This window comes from Oncorhynchus clarkii, chromosome 13 (genome assembly GCF_045791955.1).
Source record: "Oncorhynchus clarkii lewisi isolate Uvic-CL-2024 chromosome 13, UVic_Ocla_1.0, whole genome shotgun sequence".
NCBI classification, from domain to species: domain Eukaryota; kingdom Metazoa; phylum Chordata; class Actinopteri; order Salmoniformes; family Salmonidae; genus Oncorhynchus; species Oncorhynchus clarkii.
The window spans coordinates 33110455-33131427 of record NC_092159.1 but is presented as its reverse complement, the minus strand read 5'-3'; the positions used below and the strand labels follow the sequence as shown (position 1 = coordinate 33131427).

General features: G+C 41.4%; 1 protein-coding gene across 11 annotated transcripts in view; it reads right to left on the bottom strand.

Annotated features, from left to right (window-relative positions):
* Positions 1–12961: 12961 nt before the first annotated feature.
* LOC139364546 (bromodomain-containing protein 4-like) overlaps positions 12962–20973 on the bottom strand; it is a 51842-nt gene continuing 43830 nt past the window's right edge. For 8 of the 11 annotated variants that reach the window (XM_071101365.1, XM_071101361.1, XM_071101363.1 and 5 more), the window contains 7 exons: positions 20234–20546; positions 19879–19985; positions 19243–19405; positions 17944–18074; positions 17286–17491; positions 16649–16916; positions 12962–16209 (listed from right to left, as the gene is read on the bottom strand). In XM_071101365.1, the coding sequence (XP_070957466.1) occupies positions 16141–16209; positions 16649–16916; positions 17286–17491; positions 17944–18074; positions 19243–19405; positions 19879–19985; positions 20234–20546 (1257 nt within the window). In that variant the 3' untranslated portion in view covers positions 12962–16140. The remainder of the gene's footprint in view (positions 16210–16648; positions 16917–17285; positions 17492–17943; positions 18075–19242; positions 19406–19878; positions 19986–20233; positions 20547–20973) is intronic. The other 3 variants (XM_071101368.1, XM_071101359.1, XM_071101357.1) reach the window with 2 other exon arrangements.

Here is a 20973-nt window from a genome sequence, read left to right as displayed (position 1 = left end):
GGCCAAATATTTCAAAAACTATTTTGAAAGCGATGATTATGGAAGTTTCTAAACGTTAAAACACAGCGTCGTAATTGTAGTTCACACGGACCCATCCGTGGGCAACGCTAACCACTGAAAACCCCTACACAGAGCTAGGCAGTAGGCACTACTATACTAGACCCCTTGTGCCAGATATGATACAGACTTACTGACAGTAGTTGCCTCCACTGATTATACCCCCTTAGGCCTATTATGGGATGGTTTCTGCCACAAAAAGGCATGTCTAAACCAGCAGAGTGCATGTTGAGTGTGTGAACTCAACCTGGTCTCAGAGCATTTTGTATTTTTCCGGATGTTAATCCAAAACACTCCTTTTAGTAAGATGTTACATTTGGTATGGTTACATAAGACAGATGGTTTCTTAAGTCAAAAACAAAAGGAGGGTGGTTGGTCAGGGTGGATGGGTATAACGCAAATGTCTAGCAATCCAAAGGTTGAGAGTTCGAATCTCATCACGGACAACTTTATCATTTTAGCAACTTTAACTACTTACTACTTAGCATGTTAGCTAACCCTTCACCTAACATTTACCCTAACTCCAAAACTTATCCATAACCCATAGCCTAGCTAACAATAGCGAGCTAGCCAATGTTAGCCACCTAATCACCTAACTAGAATTTGTAACATATTGTACGTTACCAAATTCATAACATATATTAATTGTAATTTGTAACTAATCGTACGAAATGGGTGATGGGCATCCACAAATTAATTCATACCATAAGAAATGTAACATACTAAAAATGGAGTACTCAGAATTAAATACAGAATAATACGAAGTGCTCTGACACTAGGTTGCTGAACTGTACTATAATCATTTGTGTGCTAATAAGCAAACAACTATCTGATCGCGCCGCGCACTGTTGCAAAATAACAATTTGACAGATATCTAGTTTTAGAACATTGTGCAAGACCAAGACACCAAACCTCATTAACGTTAAACTTGACATTTTCTTGAACAAACAAAAAAGATCTACGTGACATTGTTTTATTCACTCTGTTAAATCAGGTGTAAAAAAAAAGGTACAAGTTACAGTAAAAAAAAAGAAGACTGAAGGTACAGTGGAACTAGAACAATATCAGAAAGGTTGACGGAATGAGCCTAGGACAATGTAGAAGTTTCATCTTAATTTTAGTTGTTTTAACTCATGACAAAACAAGTGCTGACTTTTCCTGAATAAATATTGGGGTTAAACGTAGGCTACTTGTCATATCTGACTGACTACACACAATTTGATCAGCGGTGGACCTGACGTGAGTTTAATTGAATTAGCGAAACCCACATTACACAACCAATAATAATCATGCGTAGGCCCATAATAAAACATTCGGTTGCTTACCGCTGTTTTAGAACAAAGTTTATCCAAAGTTTCGCCACAACTATAACCCCAAATGTAACTTATATTTGGAACACTTCCAACAGGTAAATGTACATTTTCAACCCAAGAGGCCAGGGTTCCTGTCAATAAGCACTGTTTTGACTGCTCATGCAGTTTTGCTTCGGTACTGCAGATTAACTGACGCCCGGCCCAGATAGACAATTTCCATACACCGCCACCTAGACAAGTCACATTCCAAGTAAGACATCACCTACAGCCAGAGTTATTAAAGCTGCAATATGTACGTTTTGGGGCGCCTGACCAAATGTACATTGAAATGTGAGTTATAGATCTGTCACTCTTTGAAAGCAAGTCTAAAAAGCGCCAGATCTGTACTATGTGCGTTATTTCTATGCTTCCCATTAGGGTTCATGTTCGAGTCTTTAACTTTCGATTTTGTACACCGGCTTCAAAAACCTATACAAGAAATGTTAGTTATTGAAAATATATTTCACAGCGGTTTAGATGGTACAATGATTCTATACACTGCTTGTTTTATCACAAACTGAAATTAGGAGAACTATTAGAATTTTTGCAACCAGGAAATGGCAGAGCGATTTCTGCATATTGCACCTTTGAAATGTTATATTCATCCAGTCTTTAAAAATTTTTTTTTTTTTTACTAACAACAAATCAATACAGATAGTACATGGGGGAACACAAGTATACATAAATGATATACAAATGACAATTGGGATACAATATCACATTACACAAGGACCTTAAGGACCTTACAATTTTAACAGATTAAAAGTCAATAAATAATAAAGTTTATCTCAACAATGACAGAGGTCAAACGTTTTCACAAGGTTTTCACACACTGTTGCTGGTATTTTGGCCCATTCCTCCTCCTCTAGAGCAGTGATGTTTTGGGGCTGTTTCTGGGCAACACAAACTTTCAACTCCCTCCAAAGATTTTCTATGGGGTTGAGATCTGGAGACTGGCTAGGCCACTCTAAGACCTTGAAATGCTTCTTACGAAGCCACTCCTTCATTGCCCGGGCCGTGTGTTTGGGATCATTGTCATGCTGAAAGACCCAGCCACGTTTCATCTTCAATGCCCTTGCTGATGGAAGGAGGTTTTCACTCAAAATCTCATGATACATGGCCCCATTCATTCTTTCCTTTACACGGATCAGTCGTCCTGATCCCTTTGCAGAAAAACAGCCCCAAAGCATGATGTTTCCACCCCCATACTTCACAGTAGGTATGGTGTTCTTTGGATGCAACTCAGCATTCTTTGTTCTCCAAACACGACGAGTTGAGTTTTTACCAAAAAGTTATATTTTGGTTTCATCTGACCATATGACATTCTCCCAGTCTTCTTCTGGATCATCCAAATGCTCTCTAGCAAACTTCAGACGGGCCTGGACATGTACTGGCTTAAGCAGGGGGACACGTCTGGCACTGCAGGATTTGAGTCCCTGGCGGCGTAGTGTGTTACTGATGGCAGGCTTTGTTACTTTGGTCCCAGCTCTCTGCAAGTCATTCACTAGGTCCCCCCGTGTGGTTCTGGGATTTTTGCTCACGTTCTTGTGATCATTTTGACCCCACGGGGTGAGATCTTGCGTGGAGCCCCAGATCAAGGGAGATTCCTAATAATTGCTCCCACAGTTGATTTCTTCAAACCAAGCTGCTTACCTATTGCAGATTCAGTCTTCCCAGCCTGGTGCAGGTCTACAATTGAGTTTATGGTGTCCTTTGACAGCTCTTTGGTCTTGGCCATAGTGGAGTTTGGAGTGTGACTGTTTGAGGTTGTGGACAGGTGTCTTTTATACTGATAACAAGTTCAAACAGGTGCCATTAATACAGGTAACGAGTGGAGGACAGAGGAGCCTCTTAAAGAAGAAGTTACAGGTCTGTGAGAGCCAGATATCTTGCTTGTTTGTAGGTGACCAAATACTTATTTTCCACCATAATTTGCAAATAAATTCATAAAAAATCCTACAATGTGATTTTCTGGATTTTTTTCTTCTCATTTTGTCTGTCAAAGTTGAAGTGTACCTATGATGAAAATTACAGGCCTCTCTCATCTTTTTAAGTGGGAGAACTTGCACAATTTGTGGCTGACTAAATCATTTTTTGCCCCACTATGTGGCAACATCCAAACTTTTTCCAACAGATATTATCAATAAAACCGTTCCAATAAGGCATGACATACAACATCCTGCTGAAACAAAGTTCGTATCGCTCTGTTGTTGAATGGACCAAAAGAGAAACAAATCTCTCCTCCTGATGACTCAACAGGGTTAATGGAAGGTAGGCTCTGAGGGTCAGGTCTTGACAAGTCCTGAATAATAAAGCAACACATGAGGGAATGGCATCTAAAACAACTGCAAAATCTTTAGGTGTTACAGGGACCTTGTAAAGTGATAAGAATTCCTTATAACTAAGTAAGAAACCCTCTGCATGTACAAGTTGGCTCACCAATAGGATAACATTTTGGAAGCAATATTCTAAAAACAAAGAGGTATTTTTATACAATATATCTTGATTATTCCATATATAATATCTGTGTGGAGAAAAATTATGTTTATAAATTAAGGACCATGACAAGAACCTGCCGATGAAAAGCAGAGTTTCACTGGAACTTTGTCAATATTATAATTGCAAAACAACATGAGGTTAAGGCCACAAAAAGTAGAGAAGACACAATGAATCAAATTCCACATAGAAGTGGGTATTCTTAGGAATTGTTTTATCCAATTGATCTTAAAAGTATTATTTAAGGTAGTCCAGAAAGTCCAGAAATTTCAGCCCACCATAATCATAAGTGTTGATTACAACAAATCTCCAAATGTAATTGTTACGATTTCTCCACAGAAAGTTGAAAAGCATCTGGTCCATCTCCTTGCTTATTTTACCGTCAAGATATAAAGAGAGAGACATATTTTAGCCTAGAGATACCTTCAGCCTTGGTTATTAGGACCTTTCCTTTAAAATATGTGAGAGGGTCCAAATGTATTAAGCCTCTAGACTTCTGATCCTTAGTAATGGTTATTCCTAATTATGTACAGCTGTTTACATACACTTAGGTTGGAGTCATTAAAGCTCATTTTTCAACCACTCCACAAATTTCTTGTTAACAAACTATAGTTTTGGCAAGTCGGTTAGGACATCTACTTTGTGCTTGACACAAGTCATTTTTCCAACAATTGCTTACAGACAGATGATTTCACTTATAACTCACTGTATCACAATTCCAGTGGGTCAGAAGTTTACATACACTAAGTTGACTGTGCCTTTTGGGATAGGGGGCAGCATTTTCACTTTTGGATGAATAGCGTGCCCAGAGTGAACTGCCTCCTACTCTGTCCCAGGTGCTAATATATGCATATTATTATTATTATTGGATAGAAAACACTGACGTTTCTAAAACTGTTTGAATGATGTCTGTGAGTATAACAGAACTCATATGGCAGGTGAGAACCCATATGGCAGGTGAAAACCTGAGAAAAATCCAACCAGGAAGTGGGACCTCTGAGGTTTGTAGTTTTTCAAAGCTTGGCCTACCGAATACACAAAGTTGCACTTCCTACGGCTTCCACTAGATGTCAACCATCTTTTGAAACTTGAATGAGGATCAACTATAAAGGAGGGGCTCATGAGACCTCTTTGAGTCAGTGGTCTGGCAGAGAGCCTTGGTCTCATGACGTGCGCTCCCGACAGAGTTAGCTGGTGATCCAGTGGTTTTCTGAAGAAAAAGAAATTCTCCGGTTGGCTCATTATTGACGTTTTATGTTAAAAACATTCAAAAGATTGATTCTATACATTGTTTGACATGTTTCTAAAGGACTGTAACGGAACTTTTCAAGTTTTTGTCTGGATGAAGTGCCTGCGCCTCATGAAGATGGATTACTGGGCTGAACACGCTAACAACAAGTGGCTATTTGGACATAAATGATGGAACTTTAGGGAACAAATCAGTAATGTATTGTCGAACTGGGATTCCTGGGAATGCCTTCTGATGAAGATAATCAAAGGTAAGTGAATATTTATGGTGTTGTTTCTAACTTTGTTGATTCCAAAATGGCGGATATTCCTTTGGCTGTTTTGGGTTCTGAGCGCCGTTCTCAGATTATGGAAAAAGTTTTTTTGAAATCTAACACAGCGTTTGCATTAAGGTGAAGTCTATCTTAAATTCTGTGTATAACACTTGTATCTTTTATCAATGTTTATTATGAGTATTTCTGCAAAATCACCGGATGTTTTGGAATCAAAACATTACTGCATGTAAGGGGCCAATGTAAACTGAGATTTTTGGATATAAATATGCACATTATCGAACAAAACATACATGTATTGTGTAATATGTCATATGAGTGTCATCTGATGAAGATCATCAAAGGTTAGTGATTCATTTTATCTATATTTCTGCTTTTTGTGACTCCTATCTTTGTCTGGAAAAATGGCTGTGTTTTTTCAACTTGTGACCTAACATAATCATATGTTGTGCTTTAGCTGTAAAGCATTTTTTAAATCAGACACGATGGGTAGATTAACAAGATGTTTATCTTTAATTTGCTGTATTGGACTTGTTAATGTGTGAAAGTTACATATTTCAAAAAAAATGTTTTGAATTTCGCGCTCTGCCTTTTCAGTGGAATGTTGTGCACTAGAAAGGTTAAACAGCTTGGAAAATTCCAGAAAATGATGTCATGTCTTTAGAAGCTTCTGATAAATGATGTCAATTAGCCTGAGTCAATTGGAGGTGTACCTGTGGATGTATTTCAAGGCCTACCTTCAAACTCAGTGCCTCTTTGCTTGACATCATGGGAAAATCAAAAGAAATCAGCCAAGACCTCAGAAAAATAATTGTAGACCTCCACAAGTCTGGTTCATCCTTGGGAGCAATTTCCAAATGCCTGAAGGTACCTATCTGTACAAACAATAATATGCAAGTATAAACACCATGGAGCCACGCCGCAGTCATACCACTCAGGAAGGAGACGCGTTCTGTCTCCAAGAGATGAACGTACTTTGGTGCGAAAAGGGCATATCAATCCCAGAACAACAGCAAAGGACCTTGTAAAGATGTTGGAGGAAAAGGGTACAAAAGTATCTATATCCACAATAAAACAAGTCCAATATCGACATAACCTGAAAGGCCACTCAGCAAGGAAGAAGCCACTGCTCCAAAACCGCCATAAAAAAGCCAAACTACGGTTTGCAACTGCACATGGGGACAAAGATCGTACTTTTTTGGTGAAATGTCCTCAGGTCTGATGAAACAGAAATAGAACTGTTTGGCCATAATGACAATTATGTTTGGAGGAAAAATGGGGAGGCTTGCAAGCCAAAGAACACCGTCCCAACCGTGAAGAACAGGGGTGGCAGCATCATGTGGGGGTGCCTTGCTGCAGGAGGGACTGGTGCACATCGCAAAATAGATGGCTTATGTGGATATAGTGAAGCAACATCAAGATATCAGTCAGGAAGTTAAAGCTTGGTCACAAATGGGTCTTCCAAATGGACAATGACCCCAAGCATACTTCCAAAGTTGTGGCAAAATGGCTTAAGGACAACAAAGTCAAGGTATTGGAGTGGCCATCACAAAGCCCTGACCTCAAGCCTATAGAACATTTGTGGGCAGAACTGAAAAAGCGTGTGCGAGCAAGGAGGCCTACAAACTTGGCTCCATTACACCAGCTCTGTCCGGAGGAATGGGTCAAAATTCACCCAACTTATTGTGGGAAGCTGTGGAAGGCTACCCGAAACGTTTGACCCAAGTTGGACATGAGCCTTCACAACAACCGTTGGAAAAAAGTGGCTAAAGGAATGAACACAGCAACATAAAAATTTATCAAAATACATACATCTCCAGTTCCACAGGCTAGACCTCCTCCACCTCCACCACTAGAGTAATGCCAAGGGGCCCAGGATTTCCTTCTACCTCAACCACAGGGATGCCAAGGGCCCCAGGATTTCTTCCCTTCACCACAGGGATGCCAAGGGACCCAGAATTTCTTCCCTATTTCTCCACCACAGGGATGTCCAATATGGAGTAAAGCAATTATGCTTTAGCGAGCTCACATTTCAGAGAGAGAGAGAAAGCGAGTGAGAGACAGAGAAAGATTTGTTTTAGGTGTGAAGCTCTCTTCCAGTTTCCAATTACTTACAGCTAGTCATATCTGTGAAATGATTTAAACACCGATTTCCATTTGTGACAGGTGCTATGATGAGCACCTGTCCATTCCTTTACTTAGATCTGTGTGTTTGTCATGGAATTGTGAGATTACTTGTTTGATATTGCTGAACTGTCGGAACTAGAAGCACAAGCATTTCGTTACACTCGCAATAACATCCACTAACCATGTGTATGTGACCAATACAATTTGATTTGTTATTTTACTATTGCTCTTCAATTATTTGTTACTATTTATTTATTTTTAGGTATTTTTCTTAACTGCATTGATGGTTAAGGGCTTGTAAGTAAGCATTTCACTGGAAGGTCTACCTACACCTGTTGTATTAGGCGCATGTGACAAATACAATTTGATATCTTGGTTATCCAGGTGAGAAAACTACCCATGTTAGGCCTGGAATATCAGCCTCTGAGCTGGCTCAAATGATCAGAACCCTCTCCCTGATCCGTGTGCCTGAGGGTAAGTGCCCTTTTGGACAATAAATATTCACTCTACTCTCGTAAAACAAGCCGATTGGGCTGGTGAGGAAAATAAAGGGTCCACTATTGTCCATTCTAAATCCAGTCATCAGGCTTCCATCCATGCTTTTTCTTTGTTCCTCTAGCTAATGGAACAACAGTGCATTCGGAAAGTATTCAGACCACTTGACTTTGCCACATTTTGTTACGTTATGTCCTTATCGGGGCGGCAGGTAGCCTAGTGGTTAGAGCGTTGGACCAGTAACCGAAAAGTTGCTAGATTAAATTCCCGAGCTGACAAGGTAAAACTATGTTGTTCTGCCCCTGAAGAAGGCAGTTAACCCACTGTACCTAGGCCGTCATTATAAATAAGAATTTGTTCTTAACTGACTTGCCTAGTAAAAGGTTAAATAAAATAAAATTGTAAAATGGATTCAATTATGTTTTTCTCATCAATCTACCACAATACCCTATAATGACAAAGCAAATCAGGTTTTTATACATTTTTGCAAATTATATCACATTTCCATAAGTATTCAGACTCTTTACTCAGTACTTTGTTGAATCACCTTTGGCAGTGATTACAGCCTCAAGTCTTCTTGGGTATGACACTACAAGCTTGGCACACCTGTATTTGGGGAGTTTCTCCCATTATTCTCTGCAGATCCTCTCAGGCTCTGTCAGGTTGGATGGGGACCGTTGCTGCACAGCTATTTTCAGGTCTCTCCAGAGATGTTCGATCAAGTTCAAGTCCGGGCTCTGGCTAGGACTCTCAAGGACATTCAGAGACTTGTCCTAAAGCCACTCCTAATTTTGTCTTGCTGTGTGCTTAGGGTCGTTGTCCTGCTGGAAGCTGAACCTTCGGTCCAGTCTGAAGTCTGTAACGTAACAATCTCTGCTGGCATCACAAACACATCTTTCTTGTGAAATTCACAGCTTGTTTCTAGCCTAAAGCATCAATTCACCATACACTGAACGTACAAAATATTAGGAACACCTTCTTAATATTGAGTTTCACCCCCTAAATAACCTCAGAACAGACTAAATTCTTCGAGGCATGGACTCTACAAGGTGTCGAAAGCATTCCACAGGGATGCTGGCTCATGTTGACTCCAATGCTTCCCATGGTGATGTCAAATTGGCTGGATGTCCTTTGGGTGGTGGACCATTCTTGATACACATGGGAAACTGTTGAGCATGAAAAACCTAGCAGCGTTGCAGTTCTTGACATACTCAAACCAGTGCGCCTGGAACCTACTTCCATAAAGGCACAAATATTTTGTCTTACCCATTTACCCACGTGTCTATGCATAGATAATAAACAGAGGATAGCAGCAGCGTAAACAAGGGTGGGGGCCATGCAAATAGTCTGGGTAGCCATTTGATTAGCTGTTCAGGGAGTCTTATGGCTTGTTGAAGCCCTTTGGACCTAGACTTGGTGCTCCGGTACTGCTTGCCGTGTGGTAGCAGAGAGAACAGTTTATGACTAGGGTGGCTGGAGTCTGACAATTTTTAGAGCCTTCCTCTGACAATGCCTGGTATAGAGGTCCTGGATGGCAGGAAGCTTGGCCCCAGTGATGTACTGGGCTGTATGCACTACCCTCTGTCGTGCCTTGCGGTCGGAGGCGGTTGCCATACCAGGCAGTGATGCAACCATGCTCTCGATTGTGCAGCTGTAGAACTTTGAGGACCCATGCCAAATCTTTTCAGTCTCCTGAGGGGGAATAGGTTTTGTCGTGCCCTCTTCACGACTGTCTTGGTGTGCTTGGACCATGATAGTTTGTTGGTGATGTGGACACCAAGGAACTTGAAGCTCTCAACCTGCTCAACTACAGCCCTGTCGATGAGAATGAGGGCGTGCTCGGTCTTCCTTTTCCTGTAGTCCACAATCATCTCCTTTGTCTTGATCACACTGAGGGAGAGGTTGTTGTCCTGGCACCACACCACCAGATCTCTGACCTCCTCCCTATAGGCTGTCTCGTCGTTGTCGGTGATCAGGCCTACCACTGTTGTGTCATCAGCAAACTTAATGATGGTGTTGGAGTCTTGCCTGTCCATGCAGTCATGAGTGAACAGTGAGTACAGGAGGGGATTGAGCATGCACCCCAGTCTGTGCTAGCAAAACAGTCCTGTAGCTTAGCATCTGCTTCATCTGACCACTTTTTTTATTGACCGAGTAACTGTTGCTTCCTGCTTTAGTTTTTGCTTGTAAGCAAGAATCAGGAGGATAGAATTATGGTCAGATTTGCCAAATGGAGGGCGAGGGAGAGCTTTGTATGTGTCTCTGTGTGTGGAGTAAAGGTGGTCTAGAGTTTTTTTCTCTCTGGTTGCCCATTTAACATGCTGGTAGAAATGAGGTAAAACAGAGTTATGTTTGCCTGCATTAAAGTCCCCGGCCACTAGGAGCGCTGCCTCTTGATGAGCGTTTTCCTGTTTGCTTATGGCCATAAACAGGTAGTTAGTGCCAGCATTTGTGGTGCTAGACAGCTACAAAGAATATAGATTAAAAACTCTCTTGGTAAATAGTGTTGTCAACAGCTTATCATCAGATACTCTACCTCAGCCGAGCAAAACCTTGATAGTGCACCAGCTGTTGTTTACAAATATACATAGATCACCACACCTTGTCTTACCAGAGGCTACGGTTCTATCCTGCCGATAGTTTATAAACTGCCAGCTGTATGTTATTCATGTCGTTGTTCAGCCACGACTCGGTGAAACATAAGATATGGCAGTTTTTCAAGTCACATTGGTAGGATATACGTGCTTGTAGTTAATCTATTTTATTAGCCAATGATTGTACGTTGGCTAAGGAAAATTACTCACTCGCCGCTGTCTCCTCACAAGACACCCCGACCTTCGTCCTCTGTCTCTTTCTCCTGCGAATTACGGGGATGAGGGCCTTGTCGGGTGTCTGGACTAAATCCCTATCGTCCGACTCGTTAAAGAAAAAAATTGTATTTTAAACCGAGGTGAGTCATCGCTGTCCGGATTTCTAGAAGCTCTTTTCGGTCATAAGAGACAGTGGAAGAAACTTTATGTACAAAATAAGTTACAAATAACGCAAAAAAAACACAATTGCACAATTGGTTGTGAGACTAAAACGGCAGCCATTCTCTCCGGCGCCATTCTTTGTCCTCACAGCATGATGCTGCCACCCTGCTTCACTGTACGGTGGTGCCAGGTTTCCTCCAGATGTGACGCTTGGCATTCATGCCAAAGAGTTCAGTCTTGGTTTCATCAGACCTGAGAATATTTTCTTATGGTCAGAGTCTTTATGTGTGCTTTGGCAAACTCCAAGCGGGCTGTCAAAAGCCTTTTACTGAAGAGTGGCTTCCGTCTGGCCACTTTACCATAAAGGCCTGATTGATGGAGTGCTGCAGAGATGGTTGTCCTTCTGGAAGGTTCTCCCAACTTCACAGAGGAACTCTGGAGCTCTGTCAGAGTGACCAAGGCCCTTTCCCCCCAATTACTCTAGGAAGATTATTGGTGTTTACAACCTCATCCATTTAAAAATGATGGAGTCCATGGTGTTCTTGGGGACCTTAAAACATTTGTGCAGCATTGAATACGCTTCCCCAGATCTGTGCCTTGACACAATCCTGTCTCCGAGCTCTTCGAACAATTTCTTCGAACCTCATGGTTTGGATTTTGCTCTGACATGCACTCTCAACTGTTGGACCTTGTATAGACAGGTATGTGCCTTTCCAAATCATGTCCAATCAATTTAATTTACCACAGGTGGACTCCAATCAATTTGTAAAAACATCAGTGATGATCAATGGAAACAAGATGCACCGGAGCTCAATTTCAAGTCTCATAGCAAAGGGTCTGAATACTTACGTAAATAAATTATTTCTGTTTTATTTTTACGTAACAAAATGTGCAGAGTTAAGGGGTCTGAGTACTTTCTGAATGCATAAAAAATTATTAACACCCTTGACTTTTTCCACATTTTGTTATTGAATTTAAAATGTATTCAATTGAGATTATGTGTCACTGGCCTACACACAATACCCCATAATGTCAACGTGGAATTATGTTTTTAGAATTAAAAACAAAAAGCTGAAATATCTTTAGTAATAAGTATTCAACCACTTTCTGATAGTAAGCCTAAATAAGTTCAGGAGTAAAATGTTGCTTAACCAGTCACATAAATTGCATGGACTCAGTGTGTGCAAGTGTTTAACATGAGGTAGTCCTAAAAAAAAATCATCTCTGTACCCCACACATACAATTATCATCATTGAATTTTAAACCGATTCAATCACAAAGACCAGGGAGGTTTTCCAAAGCCTCGCAAAGAAGGCCACCTATTGGTAGATGGGTGAAAAAAAGCAGACATTGAATATCCCTTTGGGAATGGTGAAGTTATTACACTTCAGACAGGTATCACTACAAAGATACAGCCATCTTTCCTAACTCGAAGAAGAAGAAGGAAACCACTCAGAAATTTCACCATGAGGCCAATGGTGACTTTAATGGCTGTGATAGAAAACTGAGAATGGATCACCATTGTAGTTACTCCACAATACTAACCTAAATGACAGGGTGAAAAGGAGGAAGCCTGTACAGAATAAAAAATATTCCAAAACATGCATCCTGTTTGCAACAAGGCACTGAAGTAAAATACTGCAAAAAATGTGTCAAAGCATTAAACAAATGTTGTCCTGGTATTTATACTTTCTGAAGGCACTGTACATGCTACAAATGGGAAGCTTCACTATTCCTCCAATCTCTAACTCTCAAAAGTTCGTATCCCTAAAGACAGCATGGGCTAGTTTTACAGATAGATTGCACCAGTACTGTACTACATTGTGCTCTAGTCCATAAATAGTCCATTCCCAACATCACAGAACCAAATGTAGGACTTCACTAAGGAAACCAGTCCAGAGCCCTTATTACCATAATCCAATGTAATAAAAAAAGACCAACATTTTGTTTATTTTTTATTTTCTATAAAAGAGATGAGTTTACTCCATGATCATAACAGATTTAATCATTGACCGACAGACCACTCACATACCAAACAATAAATCAAGGAAAATGTTACACAAAACCCCCCCAAAAACAAGAAAATGTAACACAAAATAAAATACCTGAATAAAGCAAACTCTCTGCTGAGCACATTCTGAAGAATCCATATCTATGGCACATAACTTCCATCAGTTACCATGGGGATAAAATTAAGGAATTAATAAAAGGCTTGAAGGAATGAAAAAGTATTTGACTTTTTCATAACTTGTCTAACAAAACAAAATTATATGTAGGCTATTCATATATGGTGGAATTCATCAAAATGACTGACTTTAGCCAAGAAACTCGTTCTCTTGTAGCATTTTGTATATTAATCTTCATCCCCGTTTAAAATGCTTTTCTACAAAGGGACACATGCGTCCCTGCGCCACATACTAAAATCATACATACACACTCATCCACACAAACATTCTGACACACAAATGCTAAAGTGGCGCGGCACAGAGACATGTCTACTTAAAAGTGTACTGATTGAAAATTATAGTAGTTGAGTAGTTGAGTCAAGTGTACACTCATACCACAGAAGTCCAGCTAAAACTAGATTTAAACCTGAATATCGTTAATTGGGTCAAATATAAAATGCTGACTTTTACGTTTTACACAAGCTTATCCTAAATCTCCCTCCCCATCAAATATTACACCTCCCCTTCCGTATCCACCCCAAGTGTAATATATGCCAACTAGAATCCTAGAACAATACAAGCACTGGAGAATTACACCATAAGAGAAAACGCAGAGGACCGGGTCAGAGGTCAACTCGTCGTGACCCTCGACCTGTGACGCCAACAGAATTAGAACTCACATGTATCCACTAGAATCGAACAAGAAAAATGACAGAAATCAGAGCTGTTTTTGTAGAGTTTTCTAGAACATATGTCGTCAAATTTTATGCAATTTCCTTATTTCTCAAATTTGTACAGCTAAAAGTTTCCCTCTGATTAATTGTAGTCATAATATTAACAGCAAGACTCACGCACAGACTAGCCAGGAGGTGGAGCTCTCTTTTAGTCTCTGCATTAGTAAAGTCTGGAGGGTGGAGGTACATCCCAAACGGCCCCCTATTTCCTATATAGTACACTACAGTACCCTGTTCAAAAGTAATGATGCATCCTGGCTGCATCATGGAGCTACATCGATGAGTAGTGTCTCATCTGTTCTTATAAGAGCCCAATAAAGTTGCTGTTAGAACTAATTATGTTTTGAGGTTTGCCTCTTATCCCATTCCTTGTCCCCAAATGACATAAAGTAGAGTGGCGGGCTCACTACCAGATTAGAACCCTTTGGATATGTTCTAATAACCATACCAGCACACCACTTATATTGCATGACCAATACATTGCTGTTTTTTAATATATTTTTTTAAGTAGTATGCTAGTGTGGATAAAGTAACATTTTCATTTTAACTACGCAAATTCCAGGACAATATACGAGCAAGGAACAGGGAGGAATCAACACAGTTTGTAAATCAAACAGTTCAGTAATAGTTATTGGATTCTCTGGTTCAATAGTTTGTGAATCAGCTACAAAGAGGAAAATGCCATTAATTAATGACTACTTTCCTAGCTGTCTCTAAGAGCAATAATACACAATAAGGTGTTACAGTGATGGTGAACTCGGAGTCAAATCAACCAAGACATAGCTCTAGAAACAGCTGGACTCTGACTTCCTCCCAAATGGGAGCCTATTCTCTGTTTAGTGCACTACTAAACTAGTGCACTATGTAGGGAATCAGGTGCCATTTGGGACTGAGCCTCTGCCTCTAGTACTGATCAGAATGTTTTGCTCCAGCTTCAGATGAGGAAGAAAACATGAAATATGACAACTTCAAATGGTTCTTTAATTAATTAACACTTGATGGAATAATGCATATATTAGGTTTTATCCTCTTAAAAAAACTACCTAAATGCTTTGTTTGAAGAGGGGTGAAGAGGACAAGGGGGAAAAAATCTATTTATATATTAAGAAAAAAAAACACTTTATTTGAACAAAGAAGCATTAAAAAAAAGGAGAAGTGGGAGGAGTTCAGCATTAAAAAGGTAATGGTGGTTTGGCATAGACGGTGGGGGAAGTGTGTTGGGGAGGGAGGGGTAAAAACAAAAAATATATATAAAAACAAACAAATAAACAGTAATCATAGAATAAGAAAATACCTCTTTACAGTAGATCCTACATAATGAAAAAAGAAATCCGCTTTCTCCCTCCCGCTGTCGGCGGACTGTCCCATACTTTGTTGTTACTGATTTGTTCGTATGCCCAGGCAAGGGAGAGATAGGCCTATGTACTGTCTGTGTGTGTGTGTGGACAATGGACAGGAATGAGGCAGAAGGCAAAGCTGCACTGTACCTCCTCTCCTGACAAAAAATACATGTCAGAAGTTAAATCCCCCCCCCCTCTATACACACACATCCCCACCATTTCCTTTCATGTGTTCTTTCTATAACAAAACGAAAAGCAGATCACATAAAAATACTTATTCTGCCTCTCCTCTTATCAGAAAGACGTCTGTCTTGGCAGTCTATATGAGCGCCTCGGTCTCGGTCTGTACATGCGCATCAGTACTTTGTTTCTCAGAGCATGTCACCGTTACTGTGTTTTCTGTTATCATCTTTAACTTCCTGTTTACAACATTGTTCTCCTTTGCTCTGTCCCATGTGAAAGTATCAAACAGGTGTGACATTACATGACCACCAGGAGTCCTTTCCCTCATGTCTTATTGCCAGGGGCAACAACAAGGGTCAAATCCCTAGAGAAACGACACCAAACGTGGTTGAAAATATCCTGTTTATGTTGCTCCTTCAATGTGGCATCTTACTTCCAAAGAGGCTGCATAGCAGAGCAGGTAACATCCCAGTAGCATCTCGCCAGTCTGGACCAGTCCAGCTGAAGATCACCCTCTCTGCTCTGCGGGGGGATTGTTTAATTCACGTCCTGTATCTTGGTTCATTTACCCCCCCCCCCCCCCAACCATCTGTGATGTCATACAGAAGATTCCATTTCATAAGAAATGTTCCATTCCATAATCATTATTCCATTATGTGTTCTTTTTGCAGTTCTAAGTTTCTGGGGGTTCTCTCGTCATCAGAACAAGTTCTCCTCAAAGATAGCCATCAGGTCGCTTTGGAAATTCATGTCAATGGTTGCCGCCATCTGTAGATAGGAGAGGAGAGATTGAGGTGTCAGAAGAGCTGAGAGATTGAACATAGAATGGAGACTGATCATAACAAACTCTGACATTGCTTGTGCTTCTCCCCTCCTGTCAATTCCCAAAAAGAAAAGCATGGATGTGTAAAATATATATATATATATATATATATATATATATATATATATATGTTTTACAAAATGCAATACATGAGATAGGACAAGGACATGCAATAGTCTTTTTAAATATGGAACCAATTTGGTTTCAGCACTTGTTTCCATGAATGATCAAAACTTTTTTTTCGTGGCTCTCTCGCCTATCTACAGCAGATATATGGTGAGCAATGTTTGGACCATGGAATCGCAATAATAAGTATCGTGATAACATATCGTGAGGACCCTGGCACTTCCCAGCCCTACCAAATATATAGGAAACTTGTCTCACCGCTTCTCTCCTCCTCCTCTCCTGCTCGCGGCGTCGCGCTAGCTCCCTCTGCTGGTCCTGGGCTGAGGGCTGGGGCGGCGTGGGGGCCTGTGGGGGCTGGGGGAGGGCAGCCGGCTGGGCTTGGGGGGCTGGTGCCTGGGGTTGCTGCTGGGGTTGGGGGGCCTGGATGTGTTGCTGCTGCTCCAGACGTCTGCTTCGAGGCTCCTCATGAACCCTCCTCGACTGCTGCTGAGGCTCCAGGATATCCTCATCATCCCTGTCACGACCACTGAGAGAGAGAGAGTCAGAGGAGTGAGTTTCCCCAAAGGCTTTATAGCAAACGCTCTCTTGACGACCAAGACTTACTCATAGAAAAGCAAAGTGCTTCAATTTGACATATTTTGTTCATTCATAGAGAGAAAAGGAATGAGAATTGAGAGAAAAGGAATGAGTTTCGTAAAGCTTGGTAGCTAACATGGTATGTTCTTTCTGTCGACAATCCCAGACCCGCAAGACTCATAGAACAGCAAAGTGAAACTTCATTTGAAAAATGTAGCTTGCTCACACAAACACAGAAAATGTATTGTCAAACATCGATGTTGAAATACACAGAGAAACATTGAATGCAGGGTTGAAAAACTTTGGGGTTGATCCTCACCGTAGTTTCTCCTGCTCCCGGCGCAGTTTGTCCCTCTCAGCCTGCTCTGCCTGGGCCTTAAGAGCCTTTTCTCTCTCCTCTTTCTCCCGGGCGGCCCGGCGGAACTGCTCGAAGCTGTCGCTAGACGACTTCACTGCAGACAAGGGCGCTGACGTGGGCTTCTGGGCCAGGCTGGCCCACGAACCCATGTTCTTCAGTTTCACATCCTGACCGATGGAAAGATAGACGGAGAGTGAGACAGACACAGATAGACAGATGAGCGCGAGGGAGGGGATTAAGGAAGAGCAGATACGTTAGTATTTGATCATGACTGAACAAGGGGTCGACTTATCACATAGCCACTCATTTCAATTGTTTGGCTATGACGGTATTCTCATTATAAGAGATAATATACAGAGTATACCAAACATTAGGAACAGGGGAAACTGTTGAGCTTGACAAAAAACGGTGCCATGAGCGACTTACATGAGCAATTAGGGTTAAGTACCTTGCTCAAGGGGATGACGGCAGATTTTTCACCGAGTCAGCTCTGGGAATCGAACCAGTGACCTTTCGGATACTGGCCCAACGCTCTTAACTGCTAGGCTACCTGCCGCCCCATATGTTTATAATAAGGTGTATGTGTGTATGGCAACGTGCTGCTTGGTCTTCCACCCACCTGTACCTTTTTGGGCGCGACGGGCGTTTTGGGCTCCTGTTTGAACTTGTCCTTGTCTGGCAGGGAGGAGGGAGGACCGCTGGGCTCTGAGGAACGGATGACCGGCCGAGAGCTGTCCATCGACTTTACATCTGATGCACATAAACACATACAAGGAATACAGAACATGGTCAAAAAAGAAACACATATGCACTCATTTGCTGTGCACCACACACAACCACGTTTATTCTTACGTGTTTGTCTGCAGATGAACACTATTCCCAAATATTGTTCTTCCATACACAGTACACCCCCCATATAAAATCATACACACTAGGGCTGGGCAATATGGCCAAGGTATTTGACACGATTTTATGTTTTTGAATCATATAAGTTCTACATTTGCTTTATGAGTAGTGCATGACCCCTAGGGTGGCAACATATATTCTAAGTGTTTTTAATGTGGCTTTCTCCATTCTGATTGTTTTGTACTGTTTAAATCCAACTTTTTCCGAGTGCATTTCCTGCTCTCATTTGAGATCATTTCCACACAAGGCTGCACGATATGGGCAATACAGCTAGGCCTTGTTTTTATCCAAATGTTAACTTGTGATTTAGATCAAAACACTTTGAACGGTTGTAATCATGGAAATATAATGATTATTATAATTCTATAGTTAGAATATAATAGTAGGCACTTTGAATACAGTGTTTGACATGATAACGAATGAAAATGCAAAAGAGTTATTTATACAGAGTAGAAACCAAAGTGTTGGTCAGTGTTTTCCAGGGGACCCTATAATCTTTGGCTATTAAATGTTTACTATTACTTTTACCTTTGTGGATTTATATTAATAAGCAAAGTGGAAAGGAGCTTCGTTGTCATTCGACATCTTGTTGTATCTGCTGCATTGACTATGCAGTCTCATGGTCGAAGCATTAACTGCGCTACTTGATTGACAGGGGGCAGGGCTTGGTGAGAGAGTGAGAGCAACGACTCAAGTAGCGGAGTAAACTATAAAAGAGGACGTTACACACGGCGGAGTGGCGTATCACATTTAACATACCAAACATTGAAATGCCATTAAAGAAGTTCAAGTAAAAACCCAAACCGGTCAGTGCATAAATACCGGTATATAGTAAAATACAGTATAACGCCCAGCCCTAACACACCCACAGTTTTATTTTGCTATCGTTGTGGGGACCAAAGAATTGATTCCAATCCTATTTTCCCTAACCCTAAATCTAACCATAATACTAATCCTAAACAAAATATATTTTTTCCCTTGTGTCAGCAAGGGTCCCCACAGGTGTACTCACTCTGCTGTGTGTGACCTGGTAGAGAGGGCTTGCTGTGGCAATCTAGGTGTTTGTGAGGGTCTTGTCTCATGGCTGGGCTGAAAGGCTCTCCTCCTCTCATCACTGGAGAGGGAGGCAACTTCTCTTCTTTCAAGCCTACCAGGGCCGGGGGCGCACGCTGCTCCTTCAACACACAGCACAAAGCCGGACTGGGTTAAAGGCACATTCTGGAAGATGTTCTGCTGTTCAATGGTTGTTTCGATGAATGATATTCACCCATTAAAAAACATTCACCCATTAAAAGACTTAAGATTGTGGCTTAAATGCTTGCTGTCCCTTCAACAAGCACATAGAAATAGGTTAACGCGTACATTCCCCACACAGAGGCTCTATCGAACTTCACAAGGCACAACCAGACAAGACCAGGGATTCAAATAGTATTTGTTTTCATTTAAATATGTTCAACTTTTGATTGAGCCGGCCTGGAGCGCACTTTTTTTTAGGACTAGTCTATTAACTCCATTGTGCCAGGCAAGCTCAAACAATCCAGTGAAGCTATAGTACTTGAGAGAAAACAAATATTATTTGAATGCACGTTTTCTAAACAGATCCAGATGCAGACTGACAGAAATAGAGACCGACACACACAATACTCACTTTCTTGGGCTGCAGGTTGTGTGGCGGAGACTGGTGCGTTATGGGGGGATACTGGGGGAGGTGGGGGGAATGCATCATGATTGGGGAGGGGTTCTCCCTTAGGTGCCCTGTAGGCAGAACAGGGCATGATTAGAAACACTATTTAGTCGGATTCAAATCCTACAGCAGTGTCCTAACATACCGAAACACACAACGTTCTAAATTGTCTCTTTTGCAGTCACGCTGTATAGATTGCTATGTTACAATAATGTAGTTCCTGAGACAAAACACACTTCCAGGTTTTGTGAGAGCTGAGGTCTTCCAATAAATTGATCAACCAACCAATTTAATCACTCAATCAACACTTGAGTCTCACCGCTGTTGTATGGATCAGCCTTGATCTGTCGAGGGGAGAGGTGTTGCTGGATGATATGCTGTGCTTTGGTGGAGGACTGCATGGAACCCTTGTGTTGCCCTGCAGCGGCGTGCCTGTCTGACTGACCCGTCTGCTGCGCCCCAGGCCCCTGGGAGGGGTAACCCATCTGTGCATGCTGCTGCAGGTGGCGGGCTACCTGGTGCGGGGGTAGGATCTGCTGGGGCTGGCGCGAGGGGGGGGTGGGTTTGGACTGGGGCTGGGGAAGCTGGACTGAGAGCTGGGGTGGCTGAAGAGAGGGTTGGGAGGGCTGGACCTAGGATAGGAGGATAGGATCAATTTAATGTCCCAGAGGGCAAATTTGACTAAGACACACAGTGACTCTGTATAAGAAATAAACAATGTACATTACACAATCAACGTACACAATACAAATATTGGGATATTGGGATTGAGAACAATGCAGCAAAGGCAGCAGCAGAATAGATGAGGAAACAGCCCTTGCCTTAAATAGGCAAATTATTTTTTTACTGATGCATTTGGCAATATTCAATCCATTCCTACAAAACATATGAACAAAAGCATTCACTGTGAACGTTGATACATTTAGGCCCTTCGTATATAGGCTATGCGCAGCACTTCGTTCAATTGATCGAATCAGTTATTGTTTTCTTCCTCAATCCGTGAGCAACACCTGTCAAACAGACATTTCTCTCAAAACACAGGGATGTCGATTCGCAAGG